Here is a 19,836-nt window from a genome sequence, read left to right as displayed (position 1 = left end):
GGGGCGGAACATTATCATTTGATAAATTTTTAATGTTTGATGAGAAAATCAGTTGAAGTGTGGTTTGAGATTAGAATTATATCATTTTATGAGTAAAATCGTCTTCTGGAATAGCTTACATACCTTCTTTTTTTTTTTTAAATGAGAAATAATAAAGAATTAATACTGAAATAATTCAACTTTTGTCAGACAATTTTCCTCACACACTTCTTGATTCAGTTGATTCCCATAACCGCCGAGTGTTTAATAAATTACATTAGAAAGATCCCTAACATCATTAATGTTTATTATTCATTGGGAAAAATAAAAAACAATAGCAATTTGAATGGGAAATTAAGAAAATCACTCAAAATTGCAACAATATCACTTTCTTATCACGTTATCACAGCAGACGATTGGAAGTCTTGTCATTCAGAAATTTGACCATGTGGACACTCTAACAGGCCTTCAAATCTGTATTTGATGATTTGAACGCCATTACTCATCAAATTAATTTGAAGTGATTTGAAAACCAATTAACTTCATTTAATGATTTTCAAGTCCACTCTGAAAATCATCCTCCAATATTTCCATCAAATGAGTCGAATTGCATCAGCGCAGAATTTATCTATCACTTGATAATTTTTTAATGTTTGATAAGGAAATCAGTTGAAGTGTGGTTTGAGATTAGAATTATATCATTTTAATTTTATGAGTGAAATAGTTTTCCGGAATAGCTTATGTAGGTACTAGAGCTGAAAACGGTACTCACTGACAGCGGGTAACTATTGTGTCCGTATCGTAAATTCTAGCTACTCACTAGTAGCGGGTAGCGAATTGAAAAAATGTCGCACCGGTTCACATTTTAACTAGTAGCGCATTGAATATGTACCCAGTGTACCGGCATGACATCATCATTGTCATCAATCATATCAAACCTCAATCACACATACAAACAACAGGTGAAGCATAACTCCTCCCACTTACACATTATAAAATTTTGGGGTGCGTGTGCAGACCAAGTGCGAAAACATTCGGGTTGTGCTCGCTATATGCTACTATCTATAACCGAATCAACCTGATACAACCACTAGCGGGTTTAGCCAGTATTTTAACCAGATACCAGTTAGCGGGTAGCGTAACCGTTTTCAGCTCTAGAGAATTAATGCTGAAAGAATTCAACTTCAGTCATACAACTTTCCTTACGCATTTTTTGATTCAGTTGATTCCCATAACCGCTGAGTGTTTAAATTACATTAGAATAAATCCCTAACATCATTAAAGTTTATTTTATTATCCATTGGGAAAAATAAAAAACAATAGCAATTTGAATGGGAAATTAAGAAAATAAGAGTAAATAACTCAAAATAGCAACAATATCACTCTCTTATCACGTTATCACAGCAGACGATTGGAAGTCTTGTCATTCAGAGATTTGAACGTGTGGATGCTCTGACAGGCATAAATCGACATGAGACCATGAGTTTGAATGATTTATATGCAAAAATTCCTACACCTTGGTCAAAAAATTAGCTTTGCCATGACGAAGAAAATCCCATCATTCCCCACAGCGGTGGATAAAATATTATGAAATAGAGAAAATACAGTTTAAATTCACGTTTTTTGGTGTAATTAGTAGTGGTGTAAAAAAATATCGATACGTCTTGGCTGTATTTGATACTTATCAATATCTACTTTTTGAGTGAGAATCAAAAAAATTTTGTTGAAATTTAACTAAAATGGTGCAAAGTATCATTTAAACTATCTCTAAATGGGAGTAAAGGTAGAGGCACCAAATATGGACCACTTTTTTTTTGGAGGATTGCCACTTGAAAACTATAGGAGGTAGAAACCTCCACAAAGGCTTAAAATGAAGTTCCATCCTTCCACTAACACTGTACAAAATTTCAAGGGTGAAGGTCAACTTAAAGTATGTTTTTTTTAATTGTTGAGTAATAAGTGCCAAAATGACAGTTTGAAATTTTGGACGCCTAATATGGACCGCCTATAAAATTTCAAAATAAACATACTTTCACATTTTTCAAAAGGTCATATTTATTTGTAGAAATGAACAAAAAAACTTATTCTAAGCAGTTCAGGTTAATTTTGAATATTTTTTTCAAATTGTTGAATGACCAGTGTCAAACTGACAGTTCAAAATTTTGGACGCCTAATATGGACCACCTAAAGAATAATAATTTCAAAATAAACATATTTTTACATTTCAAAACATCATATTTATTAGTAGAAATCAGAGATGGAATCGATTATAATCGATGCTACATCGATGATTTTCTTCAAAATAATCGGAAATAATCGATTAATCGATTGATTAATCGACGGCCAAACGCAGCAAAACATGACGTCATGCAGAACGATCGGTACCTTGGCCCATTGCAACTTAACCATTGACCAATGAAAAAGCCTGAAATATTAGTACATTATAGGTAGCGCCAAGATTCGATTAATCGGCCGATTAATCGATGCTGTCCGATTATTTTAATCGACCATAATCGATTATAATCGGTAATCGTTCCATCTCTGGTAGAAATGAACAAAAAAAAAGTATTTCAAGCATTCCCCCTTTCAGCGGCTGTAAAAAATGAGTAAAAAATTCAATATCGCAGGTGGTCCATATTAGCGCACCCCATAAAAAAAAGCTTTGCACCAAAAATTTCTGTACATGCCCTCATTTTTAGCAAAAACTGAAACTACATCCTTCTTTGATATTATAAACATCAATGACATTTAGAAAATTACACCACATATGTGATCTGTCACGAGAAAACCAACTTAGTGTCCAAAAAATCGATATCTTTTTTATGGTGGATATTAGTAGTACTTAGGGTGCTGAATCCGACTGTGGGGGTTGAAACGTTCGCGAACGATTCTCTTGACCCTAAATCTGAGGTCAAAAAATAGAGCAACTACAATAAAAGTTGGAAAATTTTTTTTTTGATTTTCTTGAAAGGTATGTTCTAGGGAGTCGAAATACAGATTTTTACAACAATCGGCCCACATTTGGAGGATTTGTGCCATATTTTGGAATTTGAGTAAGGCTTGAGCTAGAAAAATCAACTCTTTTCACATTGAACAAATTTGTTACAAAACGTGATAAATTTTATAATAATAACTTATTTTTCATTAATAATTCATACTCGGGTAGTTTTTGCAACATTTTTGGTAAAAAATTTAAAGAAATCGAAAAAATCGATTTTGGGAAATTTTGATTATTGGACTTGGCAACCTTGAATACGATGATTTTGAAAAAAAAATATCTGGTTATGTTGGCGCTCATGGGGGCCAAAAGTGGTGCAAGTTTCATGGACCTACAAATTTTAGATCGCCTGATACATAGACTCAAAACTTCAAATGCCCTTCCTGTAAAATTTACGTTTTGGACACTAGGTTGGTTTTCTCGTGACAGATCACATATACATTTTAATAAAAGTTGAAAAACACTAAAAAAAATTTTCAGTGTCTCAAAACAGTTTTTTGTAAATTTCTCAGCGAGTTTTGACTTTACAGTAGTAATTTTTGTCTCATTCGTTTTTTTGATGAAAAATACATCAGAATACATTTTTTCCTGACAGATTGCGCTAATTACTAATAAGAACGGGCACTGGTCCATATTGCGGACTGGTCCATAATTGGTGCCCTTACCCTTAAAGGTATGAAAAAAATGAAAATTACGAAAAACTGTTCAAATTTTTGTAAAATTCAAGCTGTTGTCAACTTGTTACTGTATTTTTCATTTTTTCCTCTGGGCCATGGCCCCATGGTCAAAAAAACATGGGCATAAGTGTTAATAATTGGAGTATCGATATTTAATTGATACTTTTGGAGAGTCATTTGATACTAATCGATACCTTTTTTCAACGATACTTGACACCACTAGTACTTAATTAGCATCAGTACCTACTCACAATCAAATATTTTTTCAACACTTTTCAGTTTTTCTCTATTTATGTAAGTATAGCAGAGCTGATAACCCACGGGGAAAGAAGCAGAAGAAGATAAACAATCATATTTTCATAGACTTGCATTTTTGTATTCTGGGAAGTGGTGTTCGGATTTGATATTTTATTAGTGGACAAGATTTGATGAACTACCTAAACAGCATCAGGCCAGGACCCACCCACCAAGTTACCGAGAAAATCTCGGTGGGCTGCGACGTATTTAGGCTGAGTGATGACGTAAAAACTGGGCCGCTTAAAAAATTTCTGAATGAATTTCTATGCTCAGTGTCCTGCACTTTAAAAAAATGGAGAAAAAGATTTGGCTGATTGAGCTATTGAGGAGCCCAAAATCAGGGGGCTAAAATGGGATATCTCAGTAGACCACGTGTTCTATGGGTCCGGCCCTGAACAGCATTGCCATTTTCAGGCACCAAAATATATAAATAGTGAGCCGTCTGGAATGCATCGAAAATTGACCACGGCGATGGAATAAAAACTCCAAGACAAATTTCAGGATTAAAAAAAACAAATGTCAAAATTGCAGAGAATCACCACTCTTTGATAACCACTGTAACCAGCCATATAACCATTTAAAAACAATATGTGAGACAGCCACGGCGATGGAACTTTTGCTCATATAAGGAGGTCTGTTGCCCCGGCGGAAGGGTGTAAATTTATGGAAGTGCCTGAGAATGTTAGATGGGAATGACTTTTATTGACCAAACCAAACCATTCGCCATTACTTTTCATGAGCATATGAGCATATACTATAACGAAATTTTACACGGACGTGAAATAGTGTAAAATTGATAGAACTACCCTACTGACAATTATTTTTAAATTTTCACATATTTTGTCTGACTTTCAACTTTCAAGAACTTGGGGACAAATTTTGACGAATCCATAACATCGTGTCAGCCTTTTAAAAATTTGTAGAAAAATTGTCAATTTCTGACATTTTGACTTTGAGTAACATTAAATGGACGTTTAGATCTCAAGTCGGACTTTCAAGAGCTTGTAATAAAATTATATATGTACTTAAAATTTTTACAGAAGACTTATTGACGTTTTAACATCTTGTAATGTAAGACTTTTGAAAACTTGGAAAAATTGTTTAGAATCCCTGTCATTCCTGTCAATGAGATTTATGTCGGGTGTTCGGTTGAAAAATCAACCCATTTTTGAGGATCGTTGCCTCCGTGAACGATGAACATGAAAAAGGCTTTCGCAAGGTGTTGACGAGTAGGTAGAGGTACACGCGACGTATTGGGGATACGACGACTACGAAAGTAATTCCTCGTCGGTAGATAGGTTTAGGTACGTATATTAGGCTAATTGCTACGACTATATAAATACACGTACACGTACCTTGATAGGTGACTCCGACGGAGATACCAAGCGACGTATTCAATATACGATGTTGTAGCGTGATTGTCAAATCGTTCGAATCTTTGGGCAATTTTTTTCTGCCACCGAAACAAGCGCAACTTTGGTCGTATTTGCGAAAAGACGACGACGAGGCAAGATGTTGTTGAGGTGGCATCGTCGTCGTCGGCTTTCGGGTCGACCAGAGCGTTCGAGCGGACGAAGTCACACCGGCGGCTCCGTCCGCTCTACCGTCGCTGCGATACTTTCTTTTCTTAAATACGATTCCATCGCTACCATGCTCGTCCAAGTTGCTCATCTTTTGCATCGTCAAACCAGACGCGGTTCCTACATCCACGTCCACGTCCACATCTGCATCGACATCGACATCCGCTCTTTCGAAAGTAATCAAACGTTCGCCTTCGTTGAGCGTATTCTTGACGGTATCGTGCCTTATGCGACGCTTCAACGCCGATGCCGAAGCTGAACCGTGTTCGCTTCGTGAGTCGTCCTCTCGCTGGCTTTTCGGCGAAATGTCGACCCGAAAATGATGCATTTCGTAGACAGACGGCATGGCGTTGATTCTAGGACGCGAATGCGAATCGTCGAACAAGTCGGACGTTTCAGCGTACGTAGACCAGCGTAAATTTGAAAATATAAAAGCGAATAAAACGATGCAGAGTTTTTCGACGATTTTGTAATGCAAAGTCGATCTGCCGGAACGTCTAAACTCGCTGGTACTCGTACTCGTCTTCGTCGGTTGTTTTCTTTCATCGATTGCATTCTCGACTATCGTTACGTCGCCATTTTCGTCTTCGTCTTCATCATCGTGGTCGGGGCCGCCGTCGCCCAAATACTCGGACTCGTAGTACTCGCAGTCGAGCCGCAAATTATCGTCGTCTTCGTCGTCATCCATAATGCGATCGTTTCACCTACGAAGCGTCGTCAGTGCAGGCGCTACTGGTCTTTGTGCTGGCGCTGACAATGACACTGACGCTAAAACTGTCGCAGTCACTGGTGCTGGCACTGACAATGACAATGGCAATGGCACTGGCGATGACGTTAATCTATTTTCCTCAATTTGTCGCCGATCTTCCATTTTATCTTTCTGAAATGCATAAATTGAAAAAATGTTCAAAAGTTCAATTTCATTAATTGTATACGACTACAAGTACGATCAATTTTTATCGACCGGGACGAAAGTAAAACCAAGAGGACTTTTTTGGAACTTTAATTACTTAGGTAGTACACGTAAGAAGACCTACATAAATTTATAATGTCAACTGGCAGAATTTGTTTTCTCATCTTTCGTTTTATTCGGGAAAATTGTAGTCCGGCATATGACCATAGGAGTAATTGCATCCCCCCCGGCCGCCGATCCTCCGGGAGAACTTTTTTCTTAAAGGGGACATCCTAAGGAACATTTTAAAGCAAACTTGCCAAAAAAAAGTTGGTCTTACTTACAAAATGGCGGCCATTTTGATTGACAGGTCAACCGAAATCGCAGATTTTGAGTTTCAAAATAGGACTTGCACGAAATTTTTCAAACTTTACAAAAGTAGATCGAAAGATCAGGCAAAAATTCATCACCTGTCAAAATTTCAAGTGCTATAGTGCGTTTTTCAATTTTTGGTGAATTTTTGAAAATCGAATTTAGGCCAAAAATGAGGGAAAAAATCAAAATATTACCAAATTGACCGAGAAAGCTTAAATTTGGGATATACCCTATTTCCGACACAGCAAATCGATTGGAAACTGTTTCAAACCGTTTTGAGCAGTTCTGGAGCCTCCAGCAGATTTTTGAAACTCGAAATTCCCACAAAATTCCATCAAATTGGAGTTGTAAAGCTGAAATTTATTCTAAAAACTAATTTCAATACGCCACGAAGTACTGCAGGTAAATTTCAAGTCGTTTTGGAGCCTCCAGCGACTTTTTGGAAATTCCTAAAGCCTCCAGCAGATGTTTGAAACTCTAAATTTCAACAAAATTTCATCAAATGGAGATGGAAGGCTGAAATTCACTCTACACTCCTTAACACCCTCTGAAGACGACTTCTGGTGGGTTCAAGTCATTTTAGAGACTCCAGCGACTTTTTTGAAAATTACTGGAGCCTCCAGTAGATTTTTGAAACCTGAAATTTCCCCAAAATTTCGTCAAACCGTGATGGAGAGTCGAAATTCATTCTGCAAACTAATTTCAATACGCTACGAAGTTGACTGCTGGTGGATTTCAAGTCGTTTTGGAGCCTCCAGCGACTTTTTGAAAGGTTGTATGGCGAGCTGGAAGCTTCAAAACCATTTGAAACCACCATGCACAGTGGTCCGAAATGAAGAAGTAACGGCCAAAATTCAAAAAAATACTCAGATTGAACAAGTCTCAAAAGTTGATTACGAATATGTAGCGGTTTTCTACATTATATTCCACGTCCCTTTCTGTGATTTCAAACACTTTTCGATTATTTTGCTTGCCTACAGAAATAAACGAATTGAGGCACCTCAAAATATCCAAAAAAAAACTGCTAACTTCGAAATGCTGTAAAACATGTCAACTTTAATTTTTTTCAAAACTTTATGGGTTTGTATCAAAATATGGACATTTTTGAATATAAAAATCGTTGATTCCATTTTTTCAAAAATATTCTAGTTTCTACTATGCTCATCACAAAAAAACTCATTTTTTTTGCTATTTTTGAGGTAAAAGTTCTTCTTAAAAAAAAACCAAGCTAGATCAGCGGGAAATATCACATCCCTGGGGTACTATGGCATGTAAAGAAAAACATCCTTGAAAAATTTGCTGCCCCAACCTGCCCCATTTGGAAAAATTGCTATGTAAAGTTGCATAAAATGCTGTTTTTCTTATTTTTTAAAACACATTTTCAAGTAAAATATTGCTACGGGAATATGAATACTAAAATTGACTTTAGTGACCCAAAAAAAAACATATTTCGATACCATCACGAATTTTTAAAAATTTCATGTTTTGGACCACCCCCTCCCCCCTTTGAGGGCTCGTTTTGAGGTTAGGGGTAAAATAAATGCCAAAATCGACTTCAGCGACCTAAAAAACCCTCATATCCTATAGCGATCTAAAAAAATACATTATTTTGATGCCCACCTCGAATTAATCGAAATTTCATGTTTTACACCCCCCTCCCATTTTTGAGGGTTCATTTTGAGGTTAGGGGTAAAATAAATGCTAAAATCGACTTCAGCGACCTAAAAAACCCCCATATCCAAAATTTTACGAATTTTTCTCTGAAATTCGATTTCGCACCATCCCTGCCTCCCCCTTTGAGGGCTCATTTTGAGATTAGGGGTAAAATAAATGCCAAAATCGACTTCAGCGACCAAAAAACCCCCATATCCCAAATTTTACGGATTTTGTTTTAAAATTTGATTTTTGGCTGCTATACTTCTTCATTTCGGACCACTGTGCCATGTAGTCTGCGAAGTGAATTTCAGCTTGCCAACTCCATTTGATAAATTAATGTTGGGGAAATTTCAAGTTTCAAAAATCTACTGGAGGCTCCAGTAATTTTCAAAAAAGTCGCTGGAGTCTCTAAAATGACTTGAACCCACCAGAAGTCGTCTTCAGAGGGTGTTAAGGAGTGTAGAGTGAATTTCAGCCTTCCATCTCCATTTGATGAAATTTTGTTGAAATTTAGAGTTTCAAACATCTGCTTGAGGCTTTAGGAATTTTCAGAAAGTCGCTGGAGGCTCCAAAACGACTTGAAATTCACCTGCAGTACTTCGTAGCGTATTGAAATTAGTTTTTAGAATAAATTTCAGCTTTACAACTCCAATTTGATGGAATTTTGTGGGAATTTCGAGTTTCAAAAATCTGCTGGAGGCTCCAGAACTGCTCAAAACGGTTTGAAACAGTTTCCAATCGATTTGCTGTGTCGGAAATAGGGTATATCCCAAATTTCAGCTTTCTTGGTCAATTTGGTAAAATTTTGATTTTTTCTCTCATTTTTGGCCTAAATTGGATTTTCAAAAATTCACCAAAAATTGAAAAACGCACTATAGCACTTGAAATTTTGACAGGTGATGAATTTTTGCTTGATCGTTCAATCTACTTTTGTAAAGTTTGAAAAATTTCGTGCAAGTCCTACGTTCAAACGCAAAATCTGCGATTTCGGCTGACCTGTCAATCAAAATGGCCGCCATTTTGTAAGTAAGACCAACTTTTTTTCTGGCAAATTTGCTTTAAAATGTTCCTTAGGATGTCCTCTTTAAGAAAAAAGTTGTCCTGGAGGATCGGGGGCGGGGGGGGTGCAATTTCTCCTATTGTCATATGCCGGACTTTTGGTATTTTTTTCTCATATCATGTGAGCAAATTTTCGGTTGAACCCCCCCCCCCCCACAACCTCCATCCAAACAAAATCTTTAGTTTTGTCCTTGTCTATTGGCGAAACTTTCAACGGTAGTTTCGAGAAGCGATCGTACTAGAGTGCATCTACGTACATAGAGACGGAAAAACAACGTGCCTTGAATTTTGACCGACTATTAATTCGAACTTGTAGTACGAGTACGAGGAGTATTTTACTTTGAATTCAAACGTGTCTTTTAAATGATAGGTAGTCTTGACCGTATAAGGAGGAAAAAACTATACTGGGTGCATACGTACTTCTACTTACCTATAGTGTCTAGAGCTCGCCAATTTTTGAATAGAAGCGCAATTGTTTTACGATTACGAGTGTATAACCATACTCCTCGTAACCTTGACTGTGAAAAAGACCCTATCTCCTTGAAATAAAGATATAATTCGAGTCTCTAGACTTCTTTACAAAGACGTGAGAACTCGATTAGACACGACTTTAAGAAAATTTCACGCGTAAAAAACAAAGCAGTTTTACTTTTTGGATGGATAAATGCATGTTTTTCTCACCTCCGGAGTGTAAATTTTTCGAAGCTTTTGCCCTCGCTTCGCTCAGCCCAATTTGATTATTATTAAGAAAAATTCATCAAAAAAATTTCAAAAAATGTTCCTACTACAACTACATACAATCAACATAAATTATCTATAGGTACAAGTTGCAGATGCCAAAGTTTGATCATAAATTTGACTTGAAAATCCCTGAAATGGGTTATAAAATTTGGTGAAATAATATCGTGTTTTTGAAAAATCGATACCTATACGCTCCCTTGCAAAAATTTCGATTCGTCACCCATGTGATAGAATTGCTCAAAAAAAGGACCCGTAACCCTCCACATTAAGCTCATAATGTACGATCTAACAAATCTTGACCTGTGTCGTTAATTTGTACCAATTTTTTATTCTTTCGAAAAATTGGCTAGTTCGGTTTTGGGCATTTTTCTGTTTGCGAATATTTCGAAACCTTCTTTGGATGGAAACGTCGACAGCACGGAGCACAGACAATAATGGTGTTTGTTTCTCTTCGCAGCGACTAATTTTCGCTTCTGTTTAGTGTTTACATTGCCTACCTACTGTATACGTATAGTGTGACAATACCTGTAATCGATCAACGTACCAATAAAATGCAAACAAACGCCATCAGCCATCAGCCGTTCGGTTTCTAAAATGGCTATGATATCAGTCTATCTTACACGTAAAAGGCTGGCTGGTAGGTCGGTAATTGATGAGTAGAAACCTGGACGTATAGTACCTACCTACCTATGTGCAATGTGCATATCGTGTCTAGCTGTCTACTCGGCTAAGTGAAGGCGCCATTTGCAAATAGTAGGTAAATACTCGTACAAGACACAGAAATTACATTAAAATATAAGGTACCCTATACGTAGTTGCGTACCTTATAATTCGTACAGTCGATAATTCCTACCAATAGACACTAAACATTCGAACGAAATACTCGTAGATATTCGTGCTCAATTGTATTGAGTACTCTTAATACGTATATTTGACGAGTTTAACGAGAAAAATACCTCTTCGTATGTATATGTACCTGATTTTTATTCTGTAATCCTAGTTGCTCGCATTTTCGCTGCTTGAAAATTGAAAAATACGTACTTTCGACGAATAATTTAACTACGCGCACCAGTGCCCAACAGCGACGGCTATAATCATCGCGAAAACATAATTTATCGAACACGAGCAATAAAAATGTTGAATGCCAAGTACAAAGCGAAATAAGCGCACAACAATCCAGGATAAAACTTAAAGTTGTACTAAAGCACGCCGTCGCGTACGTTAAGCTATTTTCTATGGATTGTGCGGCGGCTGTGGCTGCGGCGACGACGACGGCGTCGGACGCCACAAACGCAATAGTAAGCATAGGCATTGGCATAGGCACAGGCAGGGCAATTAGGTGTGTATAGTATCGTAATTCGTACCTATGTATCAGCAATATTCACACTCTCAGCGCCGCCGCTGTTACCGCTGTTTGTGATTCATATTTTATACTCTCGTGAAGTATCAGGTTTCAGCCAAGGTACATTGTAAGGTCTTTTTGAAATGTAATTTTATTATTATTATCTTTGTTTTTTTTTTTTTGAAAAATCATTTATGTACATTGCTTTTAGAGTTTGGTAAATTGTGACAAAAATGTATTAATCACATACTATATGTACAATATACTTAGATACAAATATCGTGAAAACAAAAGGCAATAAAAAATGAGAATGAACGACGAGGTTCTAACTCGAAACCATTTTTTAAAAAATACCTATCTACCTATGGTACTAACCAAAATATGGCGATTTTTTTAATTTCACGAATAAGCAATAGGTATTGTGGAAATCTTGAAAAACTGTCTCTCAAATCTTTTTGCAAAAAAAAAAAGGGGGACGAAAGACCTCGTAAAAATGCGTCAACAAATACACACGCACGCGCCAAGCACACGCAGCAGCAAAAGGTATACATTTATTACAACCGTACACTACATAAACACCGCGTCTTAGTGCCCTATCAACCCACTCCCTCCTTTTGACCAATTTTTCACTGTTTCACTGCCATATGCCTATACACAATTCACAAATATGAGTCACACCAACTACATACCTACTACTACCGACATATTATCTGCAGCATGTTGTACGTATATGAGAGTGCAAAATGCAGCAATAAAAAGTATGGGTAGAGAATAGAGATACCCACCTTACTACTCTCGTTTCAAAATTCGAATGCGACATGCGACATCAACGTCACCCACCTTCTGCATTCCTGTTTCATTCCTAGGTCAACGTTGCAGTTCACAGTTCAGAGTAGGTAACATTAATTTTATTTTAAAAGCTAGGAAACGAGCCCTTTTTTTTGTACACAATACACAATTAGTTTGTATTGTATGGTTATCCTTATCAAGGTGTGAGTCATACAGGGTTGTACAAAAACGTGTTTTTTTTGTTTTTTTTTTTGTTTAAGACTATCATGTTTAAAATGTGTTTTAAACGAAAATTCATTTGTTTTGGGTTCACCAGACATCGATTTTTGAGATGTGACATCATAAAATAGCTACATATTATAAAGCTCAAGAAATATTGAAAAATTGGAATTGAAACACAAAATTTGTCTCTAAAAACACCATTCGTTCGATTTCACTTTTTTTCAACAAGAAACTAAAAAAAAAAAAAAAACAAAAAAACCACTATTTTGAACCTTTTTAAACTTATTCTTTGTTTAAAACATTGTACTATTTTTTTCATATTGGAGTCAAAAGGGAGTCCCATGTGAGTCCCTTGAGAGTCCCCTGAGAGTCCCATGAGAGTGTCATGTGAGTCCCATGGGAGTCAAAAGGGAGTCACATGTGAGTCACATGGGAGTCCCCGGAGACTCTCATGTGAGCCCCTTGAGAGTCCCCTGAGAATCCCATGTGAGTCAAATGGGAGTCACATGTGAGTCTCATTTGAATTTGAGTCCCTTGTGAATCTCCTGTGAGTCCCATGAGCCCTTGAGAGTACCATGCGAGCCACATGAGAGTCTATTGAGAGTCTCGTATGAGTCCCATGTGAGTCTCATGTGAGTCCCTTAAGAGTCCTTGAGAGTAACTTGAGAGTCCCTTGAGAGTGCCTGGACGGAGTCCCATGAGAGTCTCCTGAAAGTCCCATGTGAGTCCCCTGTCCATCCCGTGAGAGTCCCATGAGAGTCTCATGTGACTCCCATGTGAGTCAAAAAGGAGTCCGATGTGAGTCCCTTGAGAGACCACTGCGAGTCCTCTGAGAGTCCCCTGACAGTCCCAGATGAGTCAAATTGGAGTCCCATGTGAGACCTTCTAGGGTCCTGTGGAAGTCCCTTGAGAGTCCCCTGAGAGTCCCATGTGAGTCAGATGTGAGTCCCATGTGAGTCAAATGGGAGTCAAAAAGGAGTCCAATGGGTTATTCCATGCCAAGTTGGCGGATTTTTGCACGAGGGGTCTTCGATTTTTCTCAAAATCAGATCATTTGTAGAGGTCATCTAACGATGACGAATGACGTAAACCAGACATTTTTTCGATTTTTTTTGACGGAACTGTGGCGCTTCAAAGTTCTCCAAAATGGCCAAAAACGGAAAATTTCAGTTGCAAATTGCTCCGGTTGTACGTGGTATAGAATTTTGAACTTTTTTTCAACTTGTGGTACTTTGAGAGGGTAATCGACGAGTGATGTCAAAATCAGTGTTGCCACTTTGAAAAACCTAAAAAAATCAATTTTAAAACTTATAATTTAAATATAACCATGATATCCGCCAGTAAAAATTCTGAAAAAATTCTCAGTTTTAGTCCTTTTTATGTAGAATGACATATCAAAAAATTGGACTGGCTTCTTTTTTCATTTTGGAGAAAAAAAATTACAATTTTACAATTGCTGCAAAAGTACCATCAGAAACCTAAAAAATGAAAATATTTGCACTTTTGAAATATTTTACCAATGTGTAGACAATAATGTGAAAAAAATCCCCCTCCCCCCAATTTTTTGACAAATTGACAACAAATGCATATATTTCACTCTTGAAATAATAATTTATGGGATGAAAAAATAAATGTCAATTTGTTGACAAATGGGGGGAGGGGGATTTTTTTCACATTATCGTCTACACATTGGTAAAATATTTCAAAAATGCAAATATTTTCATTTTTTAGGTTTCTGATGGTACTTTTGCAGCAATTGTAAAACTTGTAATTTTTTTTCTTGAAAATGAAAAAGATGCCAGTCCAATTTTTTGATATGTCATTCTGTTATAAACTAGATGAGAATGATCGGTTAGTGAAAGATGGTATTAATAAACTCTACGTGAATGCGGCGAAGAAATATTCCTTTAGTGGGGAATATTTGCCTTGTTTCCCAGACTAGCTCAATGTGGGAGAGTTTAATCATTCAAACCTGCCATAAGCATATTTCTTGATACCATTTTAAATAAAAACACAGCTCAACACCTTTCGATGATGTTTTTATTAGAAAATAGTTCAAGTCTAGAGATATTTACATGCGAACGTTATAACCTATGCTTATGTACGAGTATATGCTCGCAAGTAATGACAACAGGTGGATTATTCAACGAATTATTAAACACGCGACGTGAGTTTCTTAGGGATGAAAAACTATTTACACTCTGTAAAAATGCAATAAAGTTACATTTTACACTTATTAAAAATATAATTACGTTAAAAGCGACATTAATCTGGAAGGGCGAACGCTGCCCTGGGAATAAATTGTAAATTACTTACATAACAATGCAATATTACTGTCTCTCCTTTGCCTCACTAATACTACAGACGACGACAGAATCAGAATTTAGAGTTATTTAAGAGAAATTGATTTAAGTTTAGTTTAGCAGAGAAATTCAGATGAAGATTATTTATCTAGCGTTATTTATAGAGAAATTCACAAGTAATTTAGCGGATTACCCTCGAAGTGGCCGGAATCGAGAGAATAATCCTAGAACGACGCCGATAAGAGATAATTTAATTAGCTCTTGTCATGGCTGCATTTCCACACTGAGAGTGGTACAAACAGAAAAAAGGATGACATGAGCAAGAGCTCATGCGATCATACATTTAGGTATAGCGAGCAAGCCCGCTATACCACCTGGGTAGTGACTAAGAACCAACTATCGCGAAATTGTAAGAACATTAGCGATTTTCTGTACTCGCGTATTCGTATTTATACTAAGGGTTGTAGACAGGGTGTACGGAGGTACCGAGACCAACCTCTTTAGACGCGAGGTGTGAGCTATTACATTCGATATAATGTTCCCCCATTTTTTACATTGTTTTACATTGAATACAGACAAAGATCGTGCATGTGTGTGTACGATCACCTAGCTCATATAGCAGTTAACACATTACCATAGCTTCCAGCTTACGGGATTAAAATATGTGTACTAAGGTACACATCACTAGTGAATGTATTTCAAGACATCATCTTAGAAAGAATGATACGAATCACTAGCAGAGTGTGTAGGGCAATCCTTCCCTAATAATTCTACATAAAAAGGTCTGAAACTGAGAATTTTTTCTGAATTTTTACTGGCCAACATCATTGTTATATTTAAATTATAAGTTTTAAAATTGATTTTTTTAGGTTTTTCAAAGTGGCAACACTGATTTTGACATCACTCGTCGATTACCCTCTCAAAGTACTACAAGTTGAAAAAAAGTTCAAAATTCTATACCACGTACAACCGGAGCAATTTGCAACTGAAATTTTCCATTTTCGGCCATTTTGGAGAACTTTGAAGCGCCACAGCTCCGTCAAAAAAAATCGAAAAAATGTCCGGTTTACGTCATGCCAGATGACCTCTACAAATGATCTGATTTTGACAAAAATCGAAGACCCCTTGTGCAAAAATCCGCCGATTTGGCATGGAATGACCCAAATGTGAGTCTCATGTGAGTCTCTTGAAAGTCACTTGAGAGTCCTCTGATAAAGTCCTATGGGAGTCCCATGTGAATCCCTTGAGAGTCCCCTGTCAGTCCCATGAGAGAGTAGAGAGAGTCTCATGTGACTCTCATGTGAGTCAAAAATGAGTCCGATGTGAGTCTCATGTGAGTCCCTTAAGAGCCCCTTGAGAGTCCTGTGACCCATGCAAGAAAATCATAGATGAGTAGTACTATAGTAATACTTCAGTACTATTTCTGTAAAACTATTGAGTACTAATTCAGTACTGTAGAACTAAGTAGTACTTAGTATTACTTCAGTACTACTTCTGTATAACTATTCAGTAGTACTTCAGTATTGGGATACCAAGTAATGCGATAGTACTATTCCAGTACTACTTTAGGTAAGACTATTCAGTACTACTTCGTTATTGTGGTATCAAGTAGTACTATAGTACCATTCTAAATACTACTTTAGACAAATTTCTCATTTTATGGTCAATGTTCAAGCTTAAACTTATTCGTTAAAAATAGGTATGTGAGTTTGAATTTCAATTATACCTGCCCAGCATACGTTTTTTCTGAAATTTAAAATTTAAGTAGCTAATAAATACGGCAATTATTTCTATATGCTCGAAAAACAGCAAAAAAAGCGCTCATAATAAGTGGTTACAATCTAAAAAAAAACAAAAAAAAACTCATTTCATTAATATTCTTGTGCTAAGAAACCAAAAACAGCAGAAATAAGTGCTATAAAACTGCTCCATCATGGGTAGGTATCAAAATGTAGGTATGTATTTTCAATGAGCTATCAAAAAACCTAAAAAAACGTCAAACATTAATTTTTTTTAAAACACAAATGCATCGATCATCGTTTTTAATTTTCATATTATAGGCTATAAAAAAAAACATTCATTTTTTTGTATTGACAATTTCAAAATTTTTGTTTTTTCCCATTTTTCAAACTGATTTTTGCTGTTTTTCCCCCACAAAAAAGCTGTAACGACCTGAAAAAACCTCAAAATCAACGTTTTTTTAAACTAAAATAAGCATTTGCATTTGTTTATTCCAAAAATATGCAAAAATATGCGCTATAAAGTGTCATCATTTGTCTCAAAATTGCATGAAACTGACAAAACGTAAAGAAAATTGCTATCTGCGGTATTTTGGTGCAGCAAAAAAAAATATGTGATATCATTAAAACAATTTCCTTGCTAATAATGTACTGCAATTTTTAAAAAAATGAAAATATTTCAGAATAACACGGATAATGTGCTTATATTGTTCAAAATGTGCTATATCCGTTGAAGTCCCGGTAGTCTAGTGGTTAAGGTTATGCAGTTAGGAACGTAGGGTCGCAGGTTCGAATCTCAGGTTAGGTAGGAAATTTTCGTTAATGGAATTGGATGGTATATGAATTAATGATTCGATGGATAAAATGTAAAACGACTAGTAATAATATAAATCGTGCCAAATGTACTCAATATTTTTAAAAATTAATTTAAAAATTTTTAAATGTAGTACTAGGTACAGTTCTTTTGAGTAGTACTGCAGTAATATGTCCTAGTAGTACTGCAGTAATACTTTTTCAGTAATAGGTACTACAATAATACTTCTCAGTAGTACTGTCAGTAGAACTGAATTGCTCAATTTAGTACTACTGAAAGTAGTACTGCTTTTAGTATTACTTTAGTAGTACTATTTTTCTGCATGGGGAGAGTCCCCTGTGAGTCAACAAAGAGTCCTATGGGAGTCCCATGTGAGTCTCATGTGAGTCCCATGTTAGTCCCTTGAGAGTCCTCTCTGAGTCCCCGGTGAGTCCCCTGAGAGTCCCATGAGAGTTCCATGGGAGTCAAAACGGAGTCCGATGTGAGTCTCATGTGAGTCCCTTGAGAGTCCTCTGAGAGTTCTCAGAAAGTCCCCTGAGAGTCCCATGTGAGTCGAATTGGAGTCCCATGTGAGTCCTTCTAGAGTCCTTTGGGAGTCCCTTGAGAGTCCCTTGATAGTCCTCTGAGAGTCCCATGAGAGTCACATATATGAGTCTCATGTGAGTCCCTTTCTAAAAATGATTAAATCACTTATTTGATATCTGTCATCTATCAAACGTACATATGAAACAATAAAAGCAACGTTTTTTGATTGAGCAAAAACAACAAAATCAAACAATTGAAACAATGTTATAAAGTACCTACTTGAATTTCTAAAAAAAAAAGTTCAGGAAAACCTTTACAAGGCCGAATTTTACCCTTGAGTGTAGGTTTAAAACAAAAAAACAATTTATTTCCAACTCTGGCAAATTCACTGGTACTTCGTCAGTTCGTCGATTTTGGAGTTGGCATTTTTTAGAATTTACCCGCCTTGTTTAAGTCGCTTTGCAACGCCCCTGATCAAGAGATTCTCTGCAAAAAAAGATTCCTTTCTCAATTTTTTTCATAGGAGTGCTTCAAGCTCTTGTTTTTCCATTTACGAGCAAAAATCTTTAATTTTTCTGCCAACTTATGTACCTACCGAAGTTTATTTCATTTGTACTCGTACAATTTACATTGCGTGTGGAATAGTTATACGGTATGCCTATACCTGCTTGTTAGCCCCGCTCTTCTTTTCTAAGAGTTGCTGTAATATTGTAATTTTCATTCGATCGATTTCGTATTTTCCGAAATTAATGCACGCGATTTAGGTAGGTAGGAGTACGCAAAAACAAAATATGCACGTGAAACAACAGTGAAATGTAACCTCAGTGATGTAAGTAACCACGCGATTGGAGAAGTACTAGTAGATCGAAACAAAAACAAACAAAAACCGACGGTAACTACGGGCGAAGATTTTTTAAAATGTCAATGTCACACCAAATTTAGAAAAATACCAATCACCATTTTTCCCCCCCCCTACCATATCATCTGTTACAGAATCGGTATTTTAGGTTTTGATGCGACTATTACAGAATACAGGTACATATTACCTACGGCAAACTGCAGAGTACAGGCAACTGATTTCATACCATTTTCTTAAAACTGGGTGTTCATAATCATATCAAACATTCCAATTTAGCGTCGTTTCGTTTGGTTTTTTTTTGACCTTTCAGATTCTGTCGAGAATTTAATTTTATTGATTCGGCGAATGAGACAAAGCTCGTTTCTACGAATTTTCGTAATTATTATTTAAAATTTTGCAACTTTTTGTCAATAAATTATTCATTCAATTCCTCGATGACTTCGCAGAATTCTGTATTTTAACCCTTTCGAGGTCGAGGAGGTTCCGGGGTGCGCAAATTATAAGTCTGTTGATTTTGTCACAAGGCATGCCTCCAAGGTTACAAAACAGAAAAAAAAATTATCAAAAAAAAAATTCCAATCGCAAAAGAGGAAATTTGAAAAAACAATTTTGCTCATATTCGACTAGAGAAATGAGCGATGGAATGAAAAAACAGTGTAAATTATTAACCTGTAGAAACTAAAAATAGAAATCAACAGACGCATTAAAAATATGAACCTAATAAATTTTAAGGGTGAAAACAAAATTAAAAATTGAAAAAAAGGTCAAGCCGCATTTCCTAAAGTTACAAATATCCAAAGCACCAGAAATCACAGTCTGGTGAAAAATGATTATTAAAAATAAGAATTCATGTCACCAAGAGAGCTTTTTTCATAAAGTTGAAAAATCGCATAGCATACCTATCAACACTTAAAAAAAAAATGAAATTTTAATTGACAAATCAAAACCATCGTGAAAATTGACTCAATCTGGTGCTTTCCAAGTTCAAT

General features: G+C 36.3%; 1 protein-coding gene and 1 long non-coding RNA gene across 6 annotated transcripts in view; one reads left to right on the top strand and one right to left on the bottom strand.

Moving 5' to 3' along the window:
- LOC135839725 (uncharacterized) overlaps positions 1-11,465 on the bottom strand; it is an 86,933-nt gene extending 75,468 nt beyond the window's left edge. For 3 of the 5 annotated variants that reach the window (XM_065355889.1, XM_065355891.1, XM_065355890.1), the window contains exons 1-2: positions 11,231-11,464; positions 5,307-6,411 (exon numbers count right to left, since the gene is read on the bottom strand). In XM_065355889.1, coding sequence (XP_065211961.1) covers positions 5,307-6,219 — 913 coding nt within the window. In that variant the 5' untranslated portion in view covers positions 6,220-6,411; positions 11,231-11,464. Of the gene's footprint in view, positions 1-5,306; positions 6,412-11,230 lie in introns of all 5 variants that reach the window. The other 2 variants (XR_010557636.1, XR_010557637.1) reach the window with 1 other exon arrangement.
- The window catches only part of LOC135839729 (uncharacterized), a 134,217-nt gene that overhangs the window by 49,116 nt on the left and 65,265 nt on the right, over positions 1-19,836 (top strand). The gene's annotated exons all lie outside the window — the stretch shown is intronic.

This window comes from Planococcus citri, chromosome 3 (assembly GCF_950023065.1).
Source record: "Planococcus citri chromosome 3, ihPlaCitr1.1, whole genome shotgun sequence".
NCBI classification, from domain to species: Eukaryota; Metazoa; Arthropoda; class Insecta; order Hemiptera; family Pseudococcidae; genus Planococcus; species Planococcus citri.
The sequence above is the reverse complement of the archived record's forward strand: the minus strand, read 5'-3'. Positions and strand labels throughout refer to the sequence as shown.